The sequence below is a fragment of the Triturus cristatus genome, chromosome 2_1 (assembly GCF_964204655.1).
Source record: "Triturus cristatus chromosome 2_1, aTriCri1.1, whole genome shotgun sequence".
Lineage (NCBI taxonomy): Eukaryota > Metazoa > Chordata > Amphibia > Caudata > Salamandridae > Triturus > Triturus cristatus.
The window spans coordinates 291,565,054-291,585,667 of record NC_140581.1 but is presented as its reverse complement, the minus strand read 5'-3'; the positions used below and the strand labels follow the sequence as shown (position 1 = coordinate 291,585,667).

Below are 20,614 nucleotides of genomic sequence, written 5' to 3'. Positions count from 1 at the left end.
CTGGAACTGCATTACAGTGAACCCTCATCCTGAGTCAGTGTATCTGTTTAGCTATTCCCTTGAAACCTAATCCTGAATCAGTGCATCTGTTTAGGTCGCCTATTCCCTTGGTCAGCGATGGTGTCCCGGATCTGCGATTGTGCGGGTCTCTCAAGTGCCAATGCATCTGTATCATTGCCACAATCTGGGCCCTCATGTTACTGTTCCTGTGCTGTTGTCAGTGGCTCCATCTCCAAGCTAGTGTGCTATTGACCCAGCCTCAATGTTTGTGTCTGCATCCAAATGTCAATGGCCGTGCTCCAGTGTCCTGTGTCCTAGGGTCGGTGGCCTAGTATTGCCACTTTGCTCCTTTTTGTAATTTTTGAGATACTCTTGAGCTGCTTCAGAGTGATAGAGGGAACAGAACTGAAAGCAGGAGACGAGAGAGAGATGGAAGGGTCCTAAGCACTGATGTACCCCTGGAAGAGAGAGATTCAGGGATGACTGTTCAGGATTAAAAATTTGCTTATTTCAAAGTCTTGGCACAAAAGTTATTCTTCAAAACTAGGGGCCAGATGTGCGACCCATTTTTGCATATGCAGACAGGTTAACGACCCGTTTGCGCATGTAAAAACGAATAGGGTCATGTACAAACCCTATTTAGCAAGTCGCAATTTATTTGCGACTCGCTAAATAGGATTTGTGACTCGCAATTAAGAAGGGGTGATCCAAGGGTGTCCCTTCCTAATTCGACTCGCTACCCTATGTAAGAATGTTTTGCCACCGCAATTGGAGTCGCAAAACACTCGCAATTTACCGCCCTCTTCAAAGGGTGGTCATGCACTAGCAAATAGGAAGGGATCCCCATGGGACCCCTTCCCCTTTGCAAATGCAGGGGAAAATATTTTTTAAGGGCAGGTGGTGCTCCCAGGGACCACTACCTGCCCTTAAAAAATGAAACGAAAGCTTTTCATTTTTCCTTTTTTAAATGATTTTTTTTTAAAACCTGCTTTATTGAAAAGCAGTCCCAGACATGGAGGTCTGCAGAGCCCAGCATGCCACCATACCTGGAAGGGCCAGCCATTCCTAATAGGGTCGCAAATTGCAAGTGCCTCATGAATATTGATGAGGCATGCAATTTGCGACCCCATTAGGAATCGCAAACAGTGTCGCTGACACTGTTGTACATGGCATTTAGCAACTCGCAATTGAGGGCAATTTGCAAGTCGCTGAATGCCCCGGCCGTACATCTGGCCCTAGATGGCATTTAAATTGCACACAATAAATCAGAAAGTCATCTAGATTTTTACAAACGTGTCAATTTCATGAAAATATCACTAATAACTATTGAAATATCGAAACGCAGTTTGTGTCACAGACATTTCTGGGCACAGACATTTTAGGGATAAAGATATCTGTTGGGGAACAAAAAGTATTCCTCCATGCGAGAGCTATCTTCTCCTTAGACATTCTGAGCCATAGCAGACTATTCCTCTCTTGGTACAGACCATAACCCACTTGACCTGGTTTTCGGGGTACAGAATTATCCAGGACAAATGCAAAGCCCTCCTGCTCACATATCATACCGCTATGGTGGCGATTGCTGGCTACATCTACAAATGGCAGACACATCCCCCCCCCAAACACCTTGATGGATGGCTTAAATTCACCAACAAAAGGAGGGACTGGGAGCAATGCAGGTCCAATATACACACTCCTTTCTATAGACTAATCAATATATAAAGAGTATGCAGTTCCTAGAGTTGTTGCATGGGGGAGCCCCACTAGTGTAAGCTTGTGACAAGGGTGGTCAGTGGAATGAGAATATTCAGAGGTAAGAGCCCCCACCCACCCAGGTGAGTTGTATGCTTCATCAGTAGGCAGCTCCTCGTTGGGCAGGTGCTGCAATGCTCAATCGGCCCGTTGAGGGGGCTCTTTGCCAGAGATTATTTTTACTGATATGACGTAGTGAGGGTACTAAAAGGGTAGATTGAAAGGGAAGTGAGTGAAATACTAAAAATGACAAAAGGCCACCTTGTCGCTATTGTATTGTCATGGTGGTGCTTGTCAGGATTAAAGCACAGTGAAACTAGGCAGGCAGTAATGTTCCCTCTTGTTTATCTCAAGGGATAAATATGTGTCAGCATGTTTCTTGCCTTAACCTGTATGATGAATGTTTTGTGGCATTTCATCAGGACCATCAAATAACCTAATCTACAGGGGACTCGGACAGGCGTCCAAATTGGTAAAGTGCCCAATCGAATAAACCAACTGTGAAGTGTGGTTGAGCCAATATCTCTTACTGAAATTATCTTGACGGGAGGTAAAGAATTTTGACCCTTTGCTTGATTACCTACCCCCTCACTGAAATCCTGGAGGCACCTCCAGGATTGCAGTGAGTGGTTAGGTCATCCGACAATAACCGCGTTCGACGCCAAACCGCACACACTGCGTTTTTCCCTGCAATACCTAAGGGGCCTGATTATTACTTTGAAAGGGAGGGAATTCTTTACCTCTTTTCATGATAGTTTCAGTACGAGATATTGGCTCAGCTACACTTCACAGGTAGTTTATTCAGCTTGGGCACGAAACATGTTGACCCAAATTTAAATCTATCCCTTGGGATAAACAAGAAGGAACATGTTTTCCTGTCTTGTTCCACTCTGTTTCAATCTTGACAAGAACCACCATTACAATAAAAATGAGAAGGTGGCCCTTTGTAATTTTTAGTATTTCACTCACTTCCCTTCTATTCTTCACTTTTAGTGCCCTCACTGCAGGCTTGCTCATTTTAAAAGCTCTCTGGCAAACAGCCCCCTTGAGGGCCCGTTGAGCATTGCAGTGCTGGCCCAATGAGGAGCTGCCCAAAGATGAAGCATGCCACCAATCTGTGTGGGTGAGAGCTCTTGATCTGGAATACTCACATTCTATTGACCACCCCTGTGATGGGTGTACACTAGTGGTGTTCCCGCATGCGACAACTTTAGGACCTGCATATTCTTTGTATATTGATTTGCCATACAACCAGTTCTTGCCCGTAGGGCGACCCTTAACATTTTTTTGTGGGGTCAAATGTAGCAAATGAACTATTTTTTTTCCTATGGTTCCACTATATATACAGAAACGCATGCAGCATGATCTCAACCGCTTGCTCAAGGAGTACATTTGGGCAGGAAGAAAACCCTAACTGAAGTTACACATATTATATGCGGTCATAGTGAGTGGAGGGCTCAGCTTACCTTACGGAGAACATTGCTGGTTAGACTCCCAGCTAGCAAATACAATTTAAGATGCATGATTTCCTAGATAAGTTGCTCTGGGTATCCCCGAAGAAATAATTCTGGTGGCAGGATGAACCTTTGCATCCACTGTACATGGATAATAAGATATGGCAGTGAACTCCTAACCCGATAATAAATGCAATGGTGTATGCAAGAAGTAAAGGGCACAAGCTCCTAGGCAAGAGCATTTTCCTAAAGGAGCCCCATTATGAGGGAATGGTCACATCTGTATTGGGGAAAAGAACTGAACTGGAAGCATTTCAGCACCAGGGGGATGCTAGTCTTAGACTACTTAGCCACAGAGGATTGCCTAAATACCTTCACTAAAGCGCAGACAGACTTCCAATTGGGTACAACCTACTCCTGGAACTACCAAAGACTGTGTCACTATCTAGCCGCTCTATTTACACACACACCTCTTATTTTGCGTGAATCCTCACTGCTCTAATAACTAGGAGAATTAAGAATGTTCAAGGGAGCAGTGTCAGGAACCTACTCACTAGGCACATATTCTCTTCACCTGTCTCGTGACACCTGACAGAATAGTGGTCTCAACGACTCAGCCTTGAGCACTTGAATGAGGATTGAGAAGAGCTTTTAGTGAGGCATGACAAAGCATTGAGAGAATCGCGCCTTAAAACTGAGCTATTACAAAATCCTACATAGGGAGTAATGTGTCTGTGAAACAATTGTACAACATGAGTCTCTTATTCGAATGAGGATTGAGAAGAGCTTTTAGTGAGGCATGACAAAGCAATGAGAGAATCGCGCCTAAAACTGAGCTATTACAAAATCCTACATAGGAAGTAATGTGTCTGTGAAACAATTGCATGACATGAGTCTCTTATTTTTTTTTTTTATGATATCTGTTTTTTATTGAAATTTTGAAGGTTACAGATACTTGAAAGGCATCATAAGCTATGTACACTCCATGCATGGTGGCACTTAATTGCGATAGATACAAGTTCTCATCGCACACATGTTGAACCTCGTACCCATCCATGGCACGGCCGCCACACCAGATTAGATACAAGAATAGCATTCAGTTCTTGTCCTGTATGTGATGCATCCCTATTCAGCGACTGCATAGTTTCGAGAGTCCAATGTATAAGTCCTTCTGTTATTTCCTCATGGACTGCCAAACAGACATAGCAGAATAAAAACAGTTAACACCCTACAATCCCAACTCAGACCAGCGCTAGTGACGGTGTCCCCATTCCACCCCCATCTTGTCTTCCCCAGTAACCTCGCCCAGCATTACAAATAGGCTATTATCCCCCTACAACGGCACTTATCAATTTCTCCACTGATGATGATGCAAAATAACACATACATGGAGCATGAAACATGAATCATGAAACAACCCGGTCACACCAGATTGTAGACTCCAGTATCTACCCTGGACCTACGTCCCTCCCCTCAGGTTGCCCCCTCATATGTTCCTCCTCAACCCTCTGGAGTGCCTGGAGTAGACCTTCCCATTGAGCAGCTATTGGCTCCTTCCTTAATCCCAACGTTTCCTCCCTTCTGATGGCGGTCCCCTCTGCCCTAGCCCATGCATACAGCGAGTGTCTCCATGCCTGCACATGTGGTGGGTCCTGTGCCTTCCATCTTCTGGTGAGCAATCATTTGGCAACCGCTATTCCCAGATCCAGAAACCGGGATGTCACCTTCATGGCTGGGGTTCTGCGAAACTGGTGCAACAGATACACCTCCCATTCAAAGGGCAAGCTACGACCGGTACTGATATGTAGCAATTTGCTGATCACACTCCAATAAGTGTGTATCCTGTGGCAGCTCCATAGCATGTGGACAAGACCCACCCCAGGCTCCATGCATCTGGGGCACACTGCATCTACACGGTGGAAATACCTATTGATAGCCTCCGGTGTAAGGTATGCCCTATGTACTATGAACATCTGAATCTGTCGGAGCCTCATATTCCTGGGAATGCACACTGGTCCCCTCAATACCCGTTCACATTCCCTGTCTTCTAATGGCCTCCCCAGATCAGTTTCCCACTTGTGTCGGAGTGGCTCCAGTGTGATCGCTGCATGTGTGCGTAAAGACGCTGCGAACCAGCGGACCAGATGTCTACCTCGCCCCATAACGTGGAGATATTGTATGGTAAAATCCTGATCTGGCTCTGTGGACATGTCCCCCTATTTAGCAGTCAAGGTTGCAACTAATGAGCGGTGCATGAGGAATTGCCCTGGCGGAAGTCCCTCTTCTCCCACTAACGGGTCGTACGGTGCCAGCAAGCCATCTCGGTACAGGTCTCCTAGAGTCTGTATGTCAGCATCCCTCCAACGCGCCAGGGCTAGAGGGGTAAGTGTCCGTATCCCGCTGGGGGAGCCCTCTAATGGTAACACAGGTGCATAAGGCATCAGAGTTCTGGTGAGAAATAGGCTTCTGCGATAACATTTGTACGCCACCTGTTGGTGTTGCGTGTTTGACAGCTGGATGAAAAAGTGTGAGAAGCCACTCCAGAGAGTATGGGGGCAGCACAGTCGCCGTGTCATCCCGAGCTTTATCTGCAAACCAGCGGGCGATCCATTGCAGATGCGCTGCTAAGTAGTAGTGCTCTAAGCAGGGCGCCGCCAGCCCCCCTTGATCTGTGGGTAGATATAATTTAGCTAGAGACAGCCTGTGTTGGCTACTCCCCCAGATGAAATCCGGGAGCAGCTTAGAGAACATGGCAAAAAAGGCCGCTGGTATATATAATGGCAGATTGGCAAAGTAGTACAATAGTCTGGGAAGGATCACCATTTTGGATAATGCCACCCTGCCCGTGACTGTCAGCGGCAACGTGCCCCAGAAACGCATCTGTGAATTAATAGCCATAACAGCTCTACCCACATTTCCATCAAAGAGGTCCAGTGGTTGACGGTATATCTGTATTCCCAAGTATCGGATGGTGTCCTCTCTCCACGCCACTCTCGTTCCATTAAGGGTGTATCCCGGATCATGCCTCCCCCCTCCGAACGCATATAAACAGGATTTGCTGGCATTTACCTCTAGTCCCGAGATAGCTGCAAAATCCCGCAGAATGAGGGCCAGCTGAGCAGGGATATTCTCGAAATCCCTCACATACACCAGCAGGTCATCCGCGTATAACGACACCTGATGTGTTGCGTCCCCCAGCGGTATACCCTCTCCCACCAGTACACGAAGAGCCGCCGCTAGAGGTTGTTTCGCTAACGCGAACAGGAGTGGCGACAGTGGGCACCCCTGCCTAGTGCCCCTGCATACTGGCACTGCTTCAGATATGTAAGGACCCAACCTCATCCGCACTGTGGTGTTTCTATATAAGAGGCCTACTATTTGTAAAAAACCTCCATTCCAAACAATCAAAGGCCTTTTCTAGGTCCAACATTAGGCAACCCGCTCTTGGCCATTCGTTTACGCTTTCTGATGCAACTCTAAAGAATCTGCGCAGGTTCAGGGACGTACTCCGCTTAGGCACAAACCCGTTTTGGTCGCTGTGAATTGGGGCTGAGACCACTGGTGCCAAACGCTCTGCCAGGACTTTGGCGAGTAATTTATAGTCGGCATTAAGTAGCACCAGCGGTCTATAAGATTCCAAGGTCGTCGGGTCTCGGTCTTGCTTCAGCAGGGACACCAAGTACACCTCACGCATCGAAGGTGGAAGCGCGTTTTCCTCCAGTGCTTTTGAGTAGAGCGCGTGTAGTTACGGCACCAAGGACTCTCGGTAGGCTTTATAGAATTTGGCCAGTCTGCCATCCGGCCCTGGTGTTCTCCCGGATGCCAGGGATGCAATGGCCTCTCCTATCTCTTCCAGGGTTAGGGGGCAGTTAAGTGCCTCCTGGTGCTCGGCTGAAGCTATAGGTAACTGGATCCTTTCCAGGAATCCCCCTAGTTCGAGGTCCGAACAGTGAACTTGTGACCGGTACAGCTGTGCATAGCGGTCCACCATGACCTTGTGGATCTCTCTTTGTGTATACACCAGGTATCCCTTCCTTGTGCGTATCGCCGCAATCGGAGCACGAGTATTGTCTTGCTTCAGCAGCCAAGCGAGTAAGCGGCCTGCCCTGTCCGCTGTAGCGCGCGTGAGTGCTGTATGGGCTGCATAGTTATGGAACAGCAGCCGCTCTAAGAGCTCCACTAGTTGCGCCTGAAGGTCCTCCAGACGGCTCGACTGTCTACCGCTCCCCTCCCCCCCACGCTCGAATTGCAGTAATTGGGATTTGAGACGAGCAATAGCTGTCGATAGCTGCTTCCGTACATTCCAGGTGGCACCTAACCAGTGACCTCTGATTGTTGATTTGAGGGCATCCCACTCCACCAGCGTGCTACTGGCCGTGCCTTCATTAAGGTCAAAGTATGTCAGGCTAGCCGTCCCCAGTGATGAGCGGAACTCCGGGTCTTCCAACGCGTTAGGCTGGAGGCGCCATGTGGGGATAGGGGGTCGATCAGCTTCCCAACTGATGTGAATTTGCAAGGGGTTATGATCGGAGTGTGTCCGGCCTAAATATTCCGAGGCCTCGACTAACGGTAGTAGAGACTGGGACCCCACCACCCTATCAAGTTGGCCATGCAGGTCGTGCGTCACGGAGTTATAGGAGTAAACACGTTCTGCTGGGTGGAGGACCCGCCACTCATCCAGCAAAGCCCAGTGTGAGAGCCAGTCCGTGAGCACCTGTGCGTTGGACCTCGCAGTCGTGACCCGAAGGGGGGGGAGGATCTATCCATGTGAATGTTGAGTACTGAGTTGAAGTCGCCGCCTAGCAGCCAGGGGAGGCCAGCATACGGAGTTAGCACCTGCGAAAGACGCGTCAGGAATGGCACTTGAGAGGCATTTGGAGCATGGATCGATGCTAACAATATGTGCTGACCATTAAGCATTCCACGCACCAGGGTGTATCTGCCTTCCGGGTCTACTACCGTCTCTGTGCTAACAAATGGGACGCCTGCCCTCACCCAAATGAGTGTGCCCCTAGCATGCGCAGAGTACACGGTGTCGTACACCTGGCCCCTCCAGCGCCTGCGCAGTCGGTCGAGCTCCAGCTGTGTTAGGTGTGTCTCCTGTAATAGGGCGATGTCAACTGAGTGTCTTTGAAGATAAGCAAATATGGAATATCTACGTGAGGGTGTGTGCATACCGCGTATGTTCCATGTGATTATATTAACTCTTGCCATTGCTAGGGTGTATAATCTGCTGGGAGGCCAGGGGTGGGGTGCAGTTTTGTAAGCACCGGGCACGACCAGGTACATGTGAACCGGTCTGTGGTAACCATAACAACTTAGGAACTAGTAAGAACATAACGTATGGGGCGAACATCTCGAAGCTGTCCGTCCAAACTATGTGACCATGCATGGTGAAAAAGGACTAGGTCAGTGTGTGTCCTGGTAGGGCGTGTGCACGGTAAGCAATCTGTCGTGACTGTCCCCCTCATGTCCCACGCATGCGGTTGCCACTCGGAAACCCATTATCCCAGTTCACTAAGACAGCAGCCCTCAAGCGCCGACGTGGAGTAGCTACGTGTATGTAAGGGCCACCCCCTCAAGGACACACCAGGTGTTTTGACGTAAGTGGGGCAGAGCCCTAGCAACAGCCCACCAGGAGGCGCACACGGTGCCCCGCCAGTCCTAGTCATATCTTGTAATGCAGCTGCATGACTGTGAGTAACCGGCTGGAGATCTTGGAGCACTTGACCTTGAGCAGCAACCCTGTCAGTTAGTTTGCGGTGGTCCACATGTGGAAGCGTAAAGTCAGATGTGACCTTGTCGATCCGCGTTTCCAAGGACGTCCTGGTATGTTGTAGTGCGGTCCCTATTCTCTCCACAGCCGCGAGGACGGAATCCATTTTGGCTGCCAGTGCTGCAGATGCTGGCTCCATTTCGTTCTCCTCCCTCATACGTGGAGAGTCCAGGGTGCCAGCTCGCAGTGGTCCCTGCTGCATTTTTGCTCTCATGCGCCCCATCACGAGCTGTTGCGCTGAGGGCATTCATGGCTGGCGCTTGGCAAGATTCGCTGTGAACAATGTGACCGCGTTGAAGGCTCAATGGGGGAACCGACTGTCACACAGGCGTGTGCCACTGAGATTACTTGTCCAGTTGATGCCTTCTATGCCAGCCGCAACTGGCAAGCTCTCTGCTGCATCCGCTTCTTGTTCGCTCTGCGCTCTGCAGGCCCGAGTTGCGGTAGTCGAAATTCTCTCCTCGCACCAGCACCTCCTGTGAGTCTAGCAGTCACGGAGTGGGGTACTTGTGTAATATACTCTGCTTCAGAAGCAGCTCGGGCTAGCAAAGGCAGCTCCAGAAGTGCATATGCGCCCAGTGTTTCGCCTCCTGCGCCAGAAGAAACGGATACCTGCTGGTGGCAATGGCACTTGCCAGTTTGTCTTTCACATATCCATCCTGAAGTTACTGGGCAGATTCGCCTCCCCCGAGGTCCCGTGGCCGGTGGGGTGTGGGTGAGGCTTAGTCCGTGGAAGGGCGGGCGGGCGGCACCAACCCACAACATATGTGCGTATTCACAGCACTGAGGGTAATGCGTGCACTCAGTGTGCCAAGTGGTTCACTCCTGCTCACGCAGCTCACATGGCTGAACCTGCAATTCCGTCGCTAAGTCTCCTCGGGGGGCCCCCCAAGCAACAAACACGGTCAGATCTTGCCTCTCGCCTGCAGATGAGCGCCCTTCTTCTATACCTTCTTGCAGTAGGCCAGCGGAGATCCTTCGTGCCGTGCAGGGCCCAGATGCATTAGCTGTGGTTTCTCTGGTTGCAGCCTCCTCCTGCCCACTTAATTCCCGACCTCTAGTGTAGTCCGCAGCCGGGAGTATGCGGCCCACGTGTGCAATCAGTCCGTGTAAGCCTCACCCAGGGTTACCTCATCTGGCTCCGTTCACTTCATCTCAGGTATGTTCCCCGGAGCATGTTGGCCCTGGGTCCCCTTTAGCTATGGCCTGTATCCTCTGTGACCTGGGCTTGTCAAGGGGGTCCCCTTCGAGCTCCTTCGCCTCTGTGTGGGCTGCCTGCCCGGTCAACAGGGCTGCTTCAGCAATCCTGTACAGGTGCGGGCGCGCATCTTCATCAGCGCCAGTCTATGGTACCTAGCGCCACCGGGAGGTCCATTCACGGAGTCCCCCCCAGCACGCAGGACTCAGCTGGGTCTGGAGACCCCTTTACCCCGCTGCCTTTGCCCCTGCAATGTCGCGATCCCTGGTGGGCTCCCCTCCGGGTCCGGGCCAGTCCTGGTAAGCCTCCGGTGGGTCAGGCACCCCGCTCCCGCTTCGTATTTCACCCTGGGCGGGTCGGTACGTTTCCCAGGGGCCGCCCACTCCCCTCACCTGCTTGGATGCTCCAGGCCTCCTCTCTGCCCGAGGCGGCGGCCCACGTGCCGCACTCCATCTCCCTCCTGGTCCGTGGGCCGCACCACCAGGCTCCTCACCTCCCTCGTTGGCGCAGCAGGTAATCTCACTCCTCGAGTCTGGACAAGACACCACAAAGAGCACGCCGCGGCTCCCGCTTCACTTGCTCAGTGTACTCCACTACCATCTGTGTGGCAGCCGCCCCCAGCGGGGCTCTCTGTCTCACAGCTTCGTCTCCCGCAGGTCGCAATTACTTTCCCACCTACAACTACGTCCTCCGCTACGAAAACAGCACCATGAGGGGTTCCCCGAGCTGCGCCGTACCCCGGCTGGCAGATTCCACCGGTTGCAGATGTGGATGGCGCACTTTAAGGAGAATTGTGGGGGATTACTGGGGTTATCGGTCTGAGCACTACGAGCTCACATCCGCCATGATGGTCGGCTAGCCACGCCCCCACGACATGAGTCTCTTACTGGGTGCAACATGCTGGAAGTGTGCTGCAACCAACTGTGGCATAGTGCCTATTCCATTTAATCGCTCCTTAATTATTTCATGCTGTACAGATGTTTGCAATAACGTGGGGATGCACTCACAATTAGCAGGTCAGACAGCCCGCCTTCATGATGACACCCTCTACCCTGAGGTCCCACACCAATACAGGTGCTGGTTTGTCAATGCCCTAGTGGTAGCTAAAGTGTGTATCTTGAGACTGTGGAGGTCCCCACTTGCAACAAATATTCACACATGGCATCATGCTATGCATGACATGGCAGCTAATGAGCACACGCATACATCAACTTGAGGGAGAGAATATAGCCTTACGGCTAGAGCGGTCGATTTTGAAGCTGGGGAACCGGGTTCATGTCTTAGCAATGACGCTCAACATCCTGTGATTCTGGGCAAATCACTTAATCTCCCCGTGCCTAAGAAAAATGAATGTGTCCATTTGTAACGAAACTGGTGCTCATGTAAAGCGCTCTGATACCCAATGTCTTGGGTCTAGTTTGTGCTATATAAAACTCTGAAAAACTTAATGACCAATTGGAACAATTTGAAAGGGTATGGGGCAATTCCCTGTCCAAAGGAAATATTCCAGCCCCTGACCAGGGCTCACCCTTTACCACACTGCTAGAGGGTCCATTCATAAGAAGCCTTCCTCCTCTATCATGGAAGTGCAGCCTTTTGCTTCCCCCACGTTAGGATATGTTTTACAGAGCGGGGGACAACTCCATCAGGGGACATATCACACACACACTGCCTGTAGGACACACCAGACTCAAATGGCCCCTAATCTGTACGCTACTTGGCCCATAGGACACAACGAGCCGAGGGTAGTCCTCCTCTCAGTCCGAGGGCAACTGCCTGGAACACGGAAGTGTTATCTTTCTAAGACCACAGTCACATTGGTTCTGGTCAACACAACATGTTTCCCCGAACAAGGGTATCATTGGTTTGTACACCCTGTAGGGTCTACACGGAGTTTATTGTATTTGGTACTTTACAGGCAGCACATTGAGAATGCTGTATTACTCTTCCATATGGTGGGGGTGGGCACCTGGGCCAGGGGACTTGGGGCCGACTCCTCCCTATAAGAGGAGTGGGTACACTTGTTTGATTGTTAATACTGGCTGAACTTTATTTGTCATAGATATGGGGGCTGCACACTCCCGCTCATTTTTGTATGAGCTCCCATGACTGTTTCGGGGGTAATGTGTGACACTGCGAATGTAAGAACATTGTAAGTTTGACACAACTGTGTTTTTGCTCCAATACCTGAAAATAAAGAAAAACATGTTTAAAAAAAAAATGCAGTAAGGGTATAATATAACCCATGAGTATGATTGAGTTCCTAATGCCTTAACTGTAAGAGTCATCAAAATAAATGTCACCATTACTACATCTGACTGATTCAATTGGGGGAGGCTCATGAATCATAACCTGCAATGTCTAATGCAAGTTTGATATTTGAAGCATACTTATAGAGGCGCCGTCCGGTAAGCCCTCTTCATCCATTGACTGTTGTGTCATTAATATTTATCGTCCAATCACCACAGCATACGGTATGAATGCAATAGGCCAGCCCACTGGAGCCATTGGCTAACAGGGCTATCAGTTATGGCGTTCTGCTCTTTCACAAGGCGCATGGTCACCAGAAAGTATGCAACTGACCGAAGCCCCCGCAGGGGGCCACTTATGAGGGCAGCCCTCTAGTATCATCGGGGCACCCCACTCTTCTCTTAGTGGCAGGAACTCAGGGAGGAGTCCCCCAGCCTTGTCGCGGCGCTCTAGGGAGCATCACTTCCTGGGCGCGAGGACAGGGGGAGGAGTATATAGGCCTCCCCCACCTTCTTGGCGTCCTCTTTTGCGCGCCCGACACGCCGTCTTTGCGGGTCATGCTGATACCTGCTGCTGGACAAGCTGTTCTGTGGTCGTGGAATTGGTCGCGCATGAGGCGAGTTGAGTGCGGCATTGGGGGAAGCATTCCATCTGTCCCACCAAGTTAGACTATGCCCGTGTGGGACCCCGTCCAAATTGCATTTTCCCTGGTCCGGCACCCCCCCAGGATGTCCATCGGTACCTGTGGGTGGGGTTGTGGCGTGGGATTGGGACAGGGCAAGGGAGCACGTACTCCTCTGCCTCACGCCGCACAGGTGACCACTTTAGACAAAGCAGCTTTCAATAGGAACATGTACGGCTCCTCTTACCTTTTATCACACGCCCCCCCCCCCCTTTTCTGGGTTCTGCCCTGGAATGCACGGTGGTGGAGAAGCGAGGGGTGGAGAGTGGCGCATCAGGCCCGACCCTTGGGGGGATGAACTGCATGAAGGGATCGGCCACAGCAGACTGCGGAGAGCCGGCATGACTTTGCGCTGGGAGTGTATCCCCCCCTGCCCTCAGCGACGTGCGCGAGTGGGCCTGCAGCCGGCGCCTGGACTTTACGGGGCTGCTCTGGTTTTACTTTCCCCACCCCCAGGGGATCCTTTGTGCATGGCGGGAAGGGGATCTGCAACTACTGGGCCTAAGTGCCAAGGGTGCAAAGGTTGTGTTCCCGGAGTTCCACATGACTGGCGGACCACGTCGGTCCAGGGCCTACATGGGGAGCAGCAGCGGTGTCCCCTCCCCCATCCCCCTCCCCCCTGCTGCCTCGGCCTTTTTCACCCCAGGGGGCACCGACGAGCTTGATGGAAACGGCACGCTATGGTAGGCAGAGAAGTGAGAGTGTGACAAATGTACACTCTCTTGCAGGAGCATACTCCGATTCCATGTCAGCTGTAGCCCGGCAAGGAATGGGGAGGCGGTAGACTAACTTTGAAATCGATAGTCTCCTCCTGAATAGGGCGCCTGGCAGTGGGGGAAATTAGCACAATGGGGAGTGCGTCAGAGCTTATCATGCGCGAGGTAGCGAGATCGATGCCCGCATCCTCCTGGTGTGAGTAAACAGATAGCGTATGTCGATGTGGGAAAACAAGTGGTGTTTAACTCGCAGTGGTGGCATTTTAAATATGCCGTGCCAGTGTTCTCCTCTGCTTCATGTATGGCCCCTGGGTGCCAAGCGATACTGTGACTCAATGGCTACACCGACAACTGCGGTGCTGTGTACGCGGGCCCCTGTCTCAGCAATTTACAGCTGGTTTGTCCTTTCATTTGCATGTGTTTGCTTATGGGTGGGTTCCATGACCCGGGGGTGAGGCAAGTCGCGCCGTCTGTGGGGTTACTATTAGCCGGGCCTACCAGGAACGGTCACTATGCTCCAACTAGTCAGAGCTATGAATTGTATTGCCTATAGAATACCGTACACTGGTATTGTTTTGTAATTCCTGATATCGATATGTCTTCCTGATATTCATTGTTTGATTTTGCTCACAGGAAAGTGTCAGTCATAGTCCTTTAAATGTCACTCGTAGTTGCACTGATATGATGAAAATGTCACACATAGCAAACTGAAACCTTGGCACTGAGGGATGGGGTAGCTAGCCCTTGGTTGGCAATGAAACTGAGCTAGAATTGTGACTTATTTATCTGATGTAAATAGAAGCGTTGACTAAGCCAAAAGATGGACTTTTTGTAGGTGTAGTGCTCCTTTAGTATTGAAAATAGGGATGCAATGACATAGCGGTAAAACACCAGGGAAGGGCAAGGCACAGCCTTTTTTAGCACGCTTGGGGGTGCTGACGCATTTAGAACACGGCATCCCTAAATTTTGAGGTCAGAAGTGCATTTACTTGTAATCAACAGTACATGCTGTAGTACTACCAGGTGCCCTGGGGCAAAAATTATTGGGAGCATCTGTTTTGAACTGCTTTTAATTGATACTGTTCGGTTCTTTCATGCCCACTGTGAGGACGGGCACAGACACACTCGTCCAGCTTATGAATGTTTACATCCAATGTGCGGGGACGGTGACGCGCTTTCAATACTGTAACACAGGAGCAGCTAGTTCTGCTGCCAAAGGCACCTCCAGGAGCACAGCGTATGCCCACACCTCGAAGCTGGGGGCTGTGCGGAGCGTATGGCGTGGTGCATCAGTAAGGTGCGAGGGGCATGGTTGTGATGGATATGTAGAGCCAGGGTCGCCCAGGGACGCCATGGGCACTCCCACCGCGACTAGGAATGCAGGCCCACTTGGGGCATCAGTTGGTCATTGTTTCTCTGCCCCCACACCCCTAGCACTCATGCATGTTTGGGGGCTAAGGTGGGATGCTCCAGAGAGGCCCACCTTCTCTTTAGTGTGGTTGGTTTCAAAGTACGTGCAAACTGTACTTCTCCCCTCAGCGGGCTTTAAACGGTAGATGGTTCTTCTTGGATGTGGCACGTCTGTGTTCGGCTGTCCTTTTGTTTGTCTATATTGATGTGCGGTTCTAACGTAGTATTATGCCCGGGTTGCAGGGATGGAATTAGCATGTTCTTTCACCTTCATCAGAGTTGCCGGTTTGCCCCCCAGGTGAATGTCTGGCTTGCGGTATTATGGGGGGTACTGGATGCTGGCCAGGTTTCGGGGAAGTGGTCCCATTGACTAGTTGCTGTATGATGTCGATGTTGCCTGGCAATTTCTTAATTGGCACTAATGCTTTAGCCCTCGAGTCCGTACCATGAGTCCTCGTAGTGCCCTCATTAAGTCAGACAATATTGCTAAGTTTGAAACATGGCGGCTAGCACTGGGACGATCGCCGAACCTCACGTGCGCCTTACAAATCCAGGTTCAGCATCATAGGTACTGGTGGAGAAATCCCGGCATATGGAATTTTGTTGACCATGTATGCTAGAGAACTGGTTTATATGTCGCCGATGTCATTGAATAGGATGCCAGCTGCATAACAACAGGTGGATAGGGCATGGGTGCTTGTGGCACATTTGATAAGGGTGCAGGATAATTATTGTTTTACTCTATGAAACTGGGGATCCTACGCCCAGGTTCTTTCTTTCTTTGCCGCTGGTTATCAGCCCAATGCTGGGAAAGTACAATTTTACACTTACTCTGGGCAATTACAATGAAGAGAGGTGCTACGAAACGTTGTTTGGGACTGCATTGTACAACTGGCTACAAGGGCCTTGATGAAAAACATCTGCTGCCACCACATAGAAACAGGTATCATGTACACTTGGTGGGCACTTCTAGCTTTGAAAGGAAGTTGAAACAATACAGCAGAGTTTCACTGCAAGGTCTCATTTGTGGGGTTTCATTTGACAAGCCAGCCCTGGGAATTAGGCAGGCATACGATTAGCTATGATGTTGGTGAAACCTGGTATAGCATATCTCCATAAGTAATAGTGTAACCAGGAACAGCTTGACAAAGCAATGTGGTAGATTTCTTGTAAAAGTCTGGATGGACAGGCTTCAGGGAGAAGGCCGTGTCCTTTCAACCCTCGAGGGACCATCACTAATTCCGAGCAAGTAGGTGGGGAACATACTAATCCCCCAGTGGGTGTAGCACAAGAGGATAGGTACACGTAAATGTGTGATCTCATGACACCCGGTCTTAGCAGTCCAGGTCACACCACAGAGGGCAAAGGCAAGGCCTCGGCCCCTGATGGACTATGTTCTAGTGTGTGGAACTGGGGTCGCAATCTTGTCGTGTCTGGCTATGTCTGGTCGATGCAGCTAAAATGTGCCCTCTGCCCCTGGCTACTTAGGTTGTCCCAAAGTTTTGGGGTCGAACTGGGTTTGAGCATTAAGTTACAGTCCTTAGGAATCATTCAGCATTCCGTCAATCCAAGTAGGGCAGTTAGCAATACATAGTATCGGCGAGTGGGTAACATACACCGGTTATTCAACGACATCCTGCCCCGGGGGCACGTGCGCTTCACAAAATCAGAGCTTCAACCAGAAGGGTGCCAAGTGGCAAAAAACTGTAAATAGGTTTAATATATGTGTGTCTCTGGCCTTACAGCTCAGTGGAGCCAGTCTCATTTAGAGGTGCGCCCAGATGAAAATTGTGCACTTTGTAATGTTCGCATGACCAATGCAGTTTGTGGTATCTCCAAGCGGATCCACTGAAGGTGTACTGCAGCTAAACAGTAAACTGGGGATCTGGGATTCTGACACTTTTGGGGGTTTGAAGCATCCAGGGCCAGAGATGGACAGTAGGTACTGTACATCTGTGATCCGAAGGCAGTTAAGCAAGCGGGATGCACTGCGTAAGTTGTCACTGCATGAAAGGGTGAGGTGTCTCCAACAAGGGGCACAAGACATATATCGTTTCAAACCAGATTTGACACCAGTAAGGTGTTCACCAGGGTTTAGCAATCAAAGGGTTTGTGCAAACGTCTGGTAAACGGGGAGAAGTAAGTGCACCCTAGAAGCAAGGGTAGGTGACATGTTCCTGCAGTCAGGCTCAAATGCCGGTTAGCTAGATTAGCCTCGCTGGGTGGGGACGCTGTCAGCCATCATAGTATGCTGCCGTCCCAGGAAATGGGGAAACAAGGTGTCAAGCACAAAAGGCTACTATGTAATAGAGCATGTGGCACGCCCAGTGTCCAACAAAAATTACATTTAACGGAGCAGGTAATTTTCCACAACTGGGGCTGCGCAGGGGGGCAGTGTGAACCCCCCCCCCTCCCCGCCACCCCCTATCTGGGAGTATTCTAGAATGGGGGTAAGGTAGGACTTAGTCAATCCTTAATGTTCGGAACAATATCGTAGACAGTGCGCACTGCTTAAATCAGACAGCTAAGCTGGTATGCCTAGGGGGTTCCACCATAGAGGGAACTGAGCGGGCTAAATTCCCATTAGGAATAAGGGATATATGGCAAGGGCAGGAGGGCCCCCTTGCTTATTTTCACATAATTCTAGTTAGGAACATTCCGGTGCATCATGATTTTGCAAGCAAAGTGACTGTGCAAAGGGTAAGTATAATCCTTCTCGCCATAATAGCAAAATTAGGCAGGCGGGTTGGGGGAGAGGTCACCTAGCAAGTGGGCTGCTTTCCCATAGATGGGGCACGCAGGTGTTCAGGCACTCACGGTGCTAGAAGGACGGCAGCTAGGTGAGATCAGCAAATAGATGGGGCAATGTGAGCCATGGTGTCTGCAATTGTCCCGCCCAGAGTTGGCACGGGCTGAGTCATGTGATGCAGTGGAACTTTCCCGGTTGAGGGTGAATAGTACATGGCACAAGTTCATAGGCCATAAGGGCCTTTGATTTCATCAGACACTAGCTGATCCAGGCTAACGTCAAGGGCTATTGTGATATAGATGAGGTCCATGTATCACCAGTAGGGATGGATCTCTTCCTTCTAGATTTGCAGGAGGCTCTAAAGATGAGAGGTTGCAGGTAGGGCCATGGATGTGGCGGCAACGGTGGCCACATCCAGAGCTGTGGCAGAGTTACAGGGCAATCTGGAAGCAGAGGGGGTACAGAGCCAAAGGGGGTGCCAGAGCCAAATCCTAGGAGCCTCATGGGAGGTTCCTGAAAAACGTTTCGGCGCCCCGTTAGTCCTTCGGGCAGTTGTGGGCCTGAACAACCGGGGGTTTGCTATGCTACACTCTGCCATGAAAGGGGCGTGAGTAATAAGGGACCATGTGTCACGTGATCCGGGAAGAGGATCACCAGAAGGGGCAGCACAAATGGGGTTCACCCCAGTGCTGCTTGGCTCATCAGGCGGGCAGGCGGCCCAGTTGGCTGCCTGCCCTTGGATCGCCCGTACGATAACCCACCATATTACATAACGGTGTATGTAATAAACCTGCAGCAACTTTACCCAAACAAGAAAAGTGTTGTGTGTTTATTTATTAGCATGCATGTTACGTTGGAGGGGTGGGGAAGGCTGCCAATGGTGGTTCTATGCGGCTGACCGAGGCCCCCGCAGTGTGCCACTAAAGAGGGCAGCCCTCTAGTATCATCGGGGCACCCCACACACCCCTTAGTGGCAGGGACTCAGGGAGGAGTTCCCCAGCCTTGTCGCGGCCCGCTAGGGAGTGTCACTTCCTGGGCGTGAGGACAGGGGAAGGAGTATATAGGCCCCCCCCCACCTTCTTGGTGTCCTCTTTCGAGCGCCCGACAAGCCGTCTCCCACCCTAACGCTTACCCGGCGTGGTTCGTGGCAGGCACGAGGCAGAAAATGTTGGAATGTTGTCTTTTTTCATTGCAGGCGGAGTTACAGGGCGATCTGGAAGCAGAGGGGGTACAGAAGGGTACCTCTGCGTGGCACCATAGGGGACGCCAGAGCCAAATCCTAGGAGCCTCATGGGAGGTTCCTGGAAAATCAGGTTGGCGCCCCGTTAGTCCTTCGGGCGGTTGTGGGCCTGAACAACCGTGGGTTTGCTATGCTACGCTCCGCCCTGAAAGGGGCGTGAGTAATAAGGGACCATGTGTCACGTGATCCGGGAAGAGGAGCACCAGAAGGGGCAGCACAAATGGGGTTCGCCCCAGTGCTGCTTGGCTCATCAGGCGGGCAGGCGGCCTAGTTGGTTGCCTTCTCATAGATCGCCCATAAGATAACCCACCAAATTACATAACGGTGTATGTAATAAACCTGTAGCAACTTTACCCAAACAAGAAATGTGTTGTGTGTTTATTTATTAGCATGCATGTTACGTTGGAGGGGTGGGGAAGGCTGTCAATGGTGGTACTATTTACCTCGATGCCAGGAACTATTGTGGCAACATGCGCCTTTGTAGCTTTTGCTTTTTAGCCATTGATTCCTTATACACCGGAGAGGGCCCAACAGTGGCCTAACAATAACGTTTTACAAAAATCATAGCAAAACAAGCAGTGGCAAAGCCAGAGTGCTGACAGCCAAAGCCAGACCTATTGGCTTCGCTAATGCCTGCCTTGTTTTGTGAGTTGATTGTTGACCAATACCGTCAGCACAGTATGCCGCTGCATTACATAAAAGTTTCCTTTATTGCTGCCATCTTCAAAACCCCACGTTATGTGCAATAAACCAGTACGGTGAGTCTCTATTATATGTCAGTGGGGCAAATGAGCAATGATTGTGGCACAAAATCCACTTGATCCGATCAGTAATTACCATTTTACCTATTAATGATTATCCTATCACCAAACTTCTAAACACATTGAGCTGTATTGTTTGCAAATTGTTATAAAATTTGTCGTTTTGTGATCATTTATTGTAAGTTTGTAACATGCAAATGTGTTTTAATTAAGCAACCTTTTGTGTTAGCTTTTCAGATGAGCATTTGAATAGGCTCAAAAGAGAAGTCGGCGCTCCTTCTCCAATAGACTGCCAATTCAGTGAATGGGGTGAATGGAGCGAGTGTGACCCATGCAAAGAAGAAAAGGTAATTGTAGATTATTCTATGAGCGCAGCAGTAAAATGTTAACGTAATCATTCCTGATGTGTCTGGACATAATGAAGAAGCGATATAAAAATCTATTATTAAGTTGAACAATATGCTGAGATTTATGGCAAACCATGTATCAATGTATTGTGGTATTATTCTCATTTCCATTCCTAAAATTCTCCATCCTTGATTGCTCATGGTAAAGAGTGTGCTAGCAATGCAGGAAAACCTCTGTAAACCCCCTAAGGAGCAAATTCCATGTCTTGTGTTATAAGA

General features: G+C 50.2%; 1 protein-coding gene across 2 annotated transcripts in view; it reads left to right on the top strand.

The window, feature by feature from the left end:
- The window catches only part of LOC146864113 (complement component C9-like), a 296,668-nt gene that overhangs the window by 60,667 nt on the left and 215,387 nt on the right, over positions 1–20,614 (top strand). Inside the window, exons 1-2 of one of the 2 annotated variants that reach the window (XM_085631145.1) lie at positions 12,916–13,046; positions 20,218–20,335. In XM_085631145.1, coding sequence (XP_085487271.1) covers positions 12,988–13,046; positions 20,218–20,335 — 177 coding nt within the window. In that variant the 5' untranslated portion in view covers positions 12,916–12,987. Of the gene's footprint in view, positions 1–12,915; positions 13,047–20,217; positions 20,336–20,614 lie in introns of those variants that run through there. The other variant, XM_085631143.1, reaches the window with a different exon arrangement.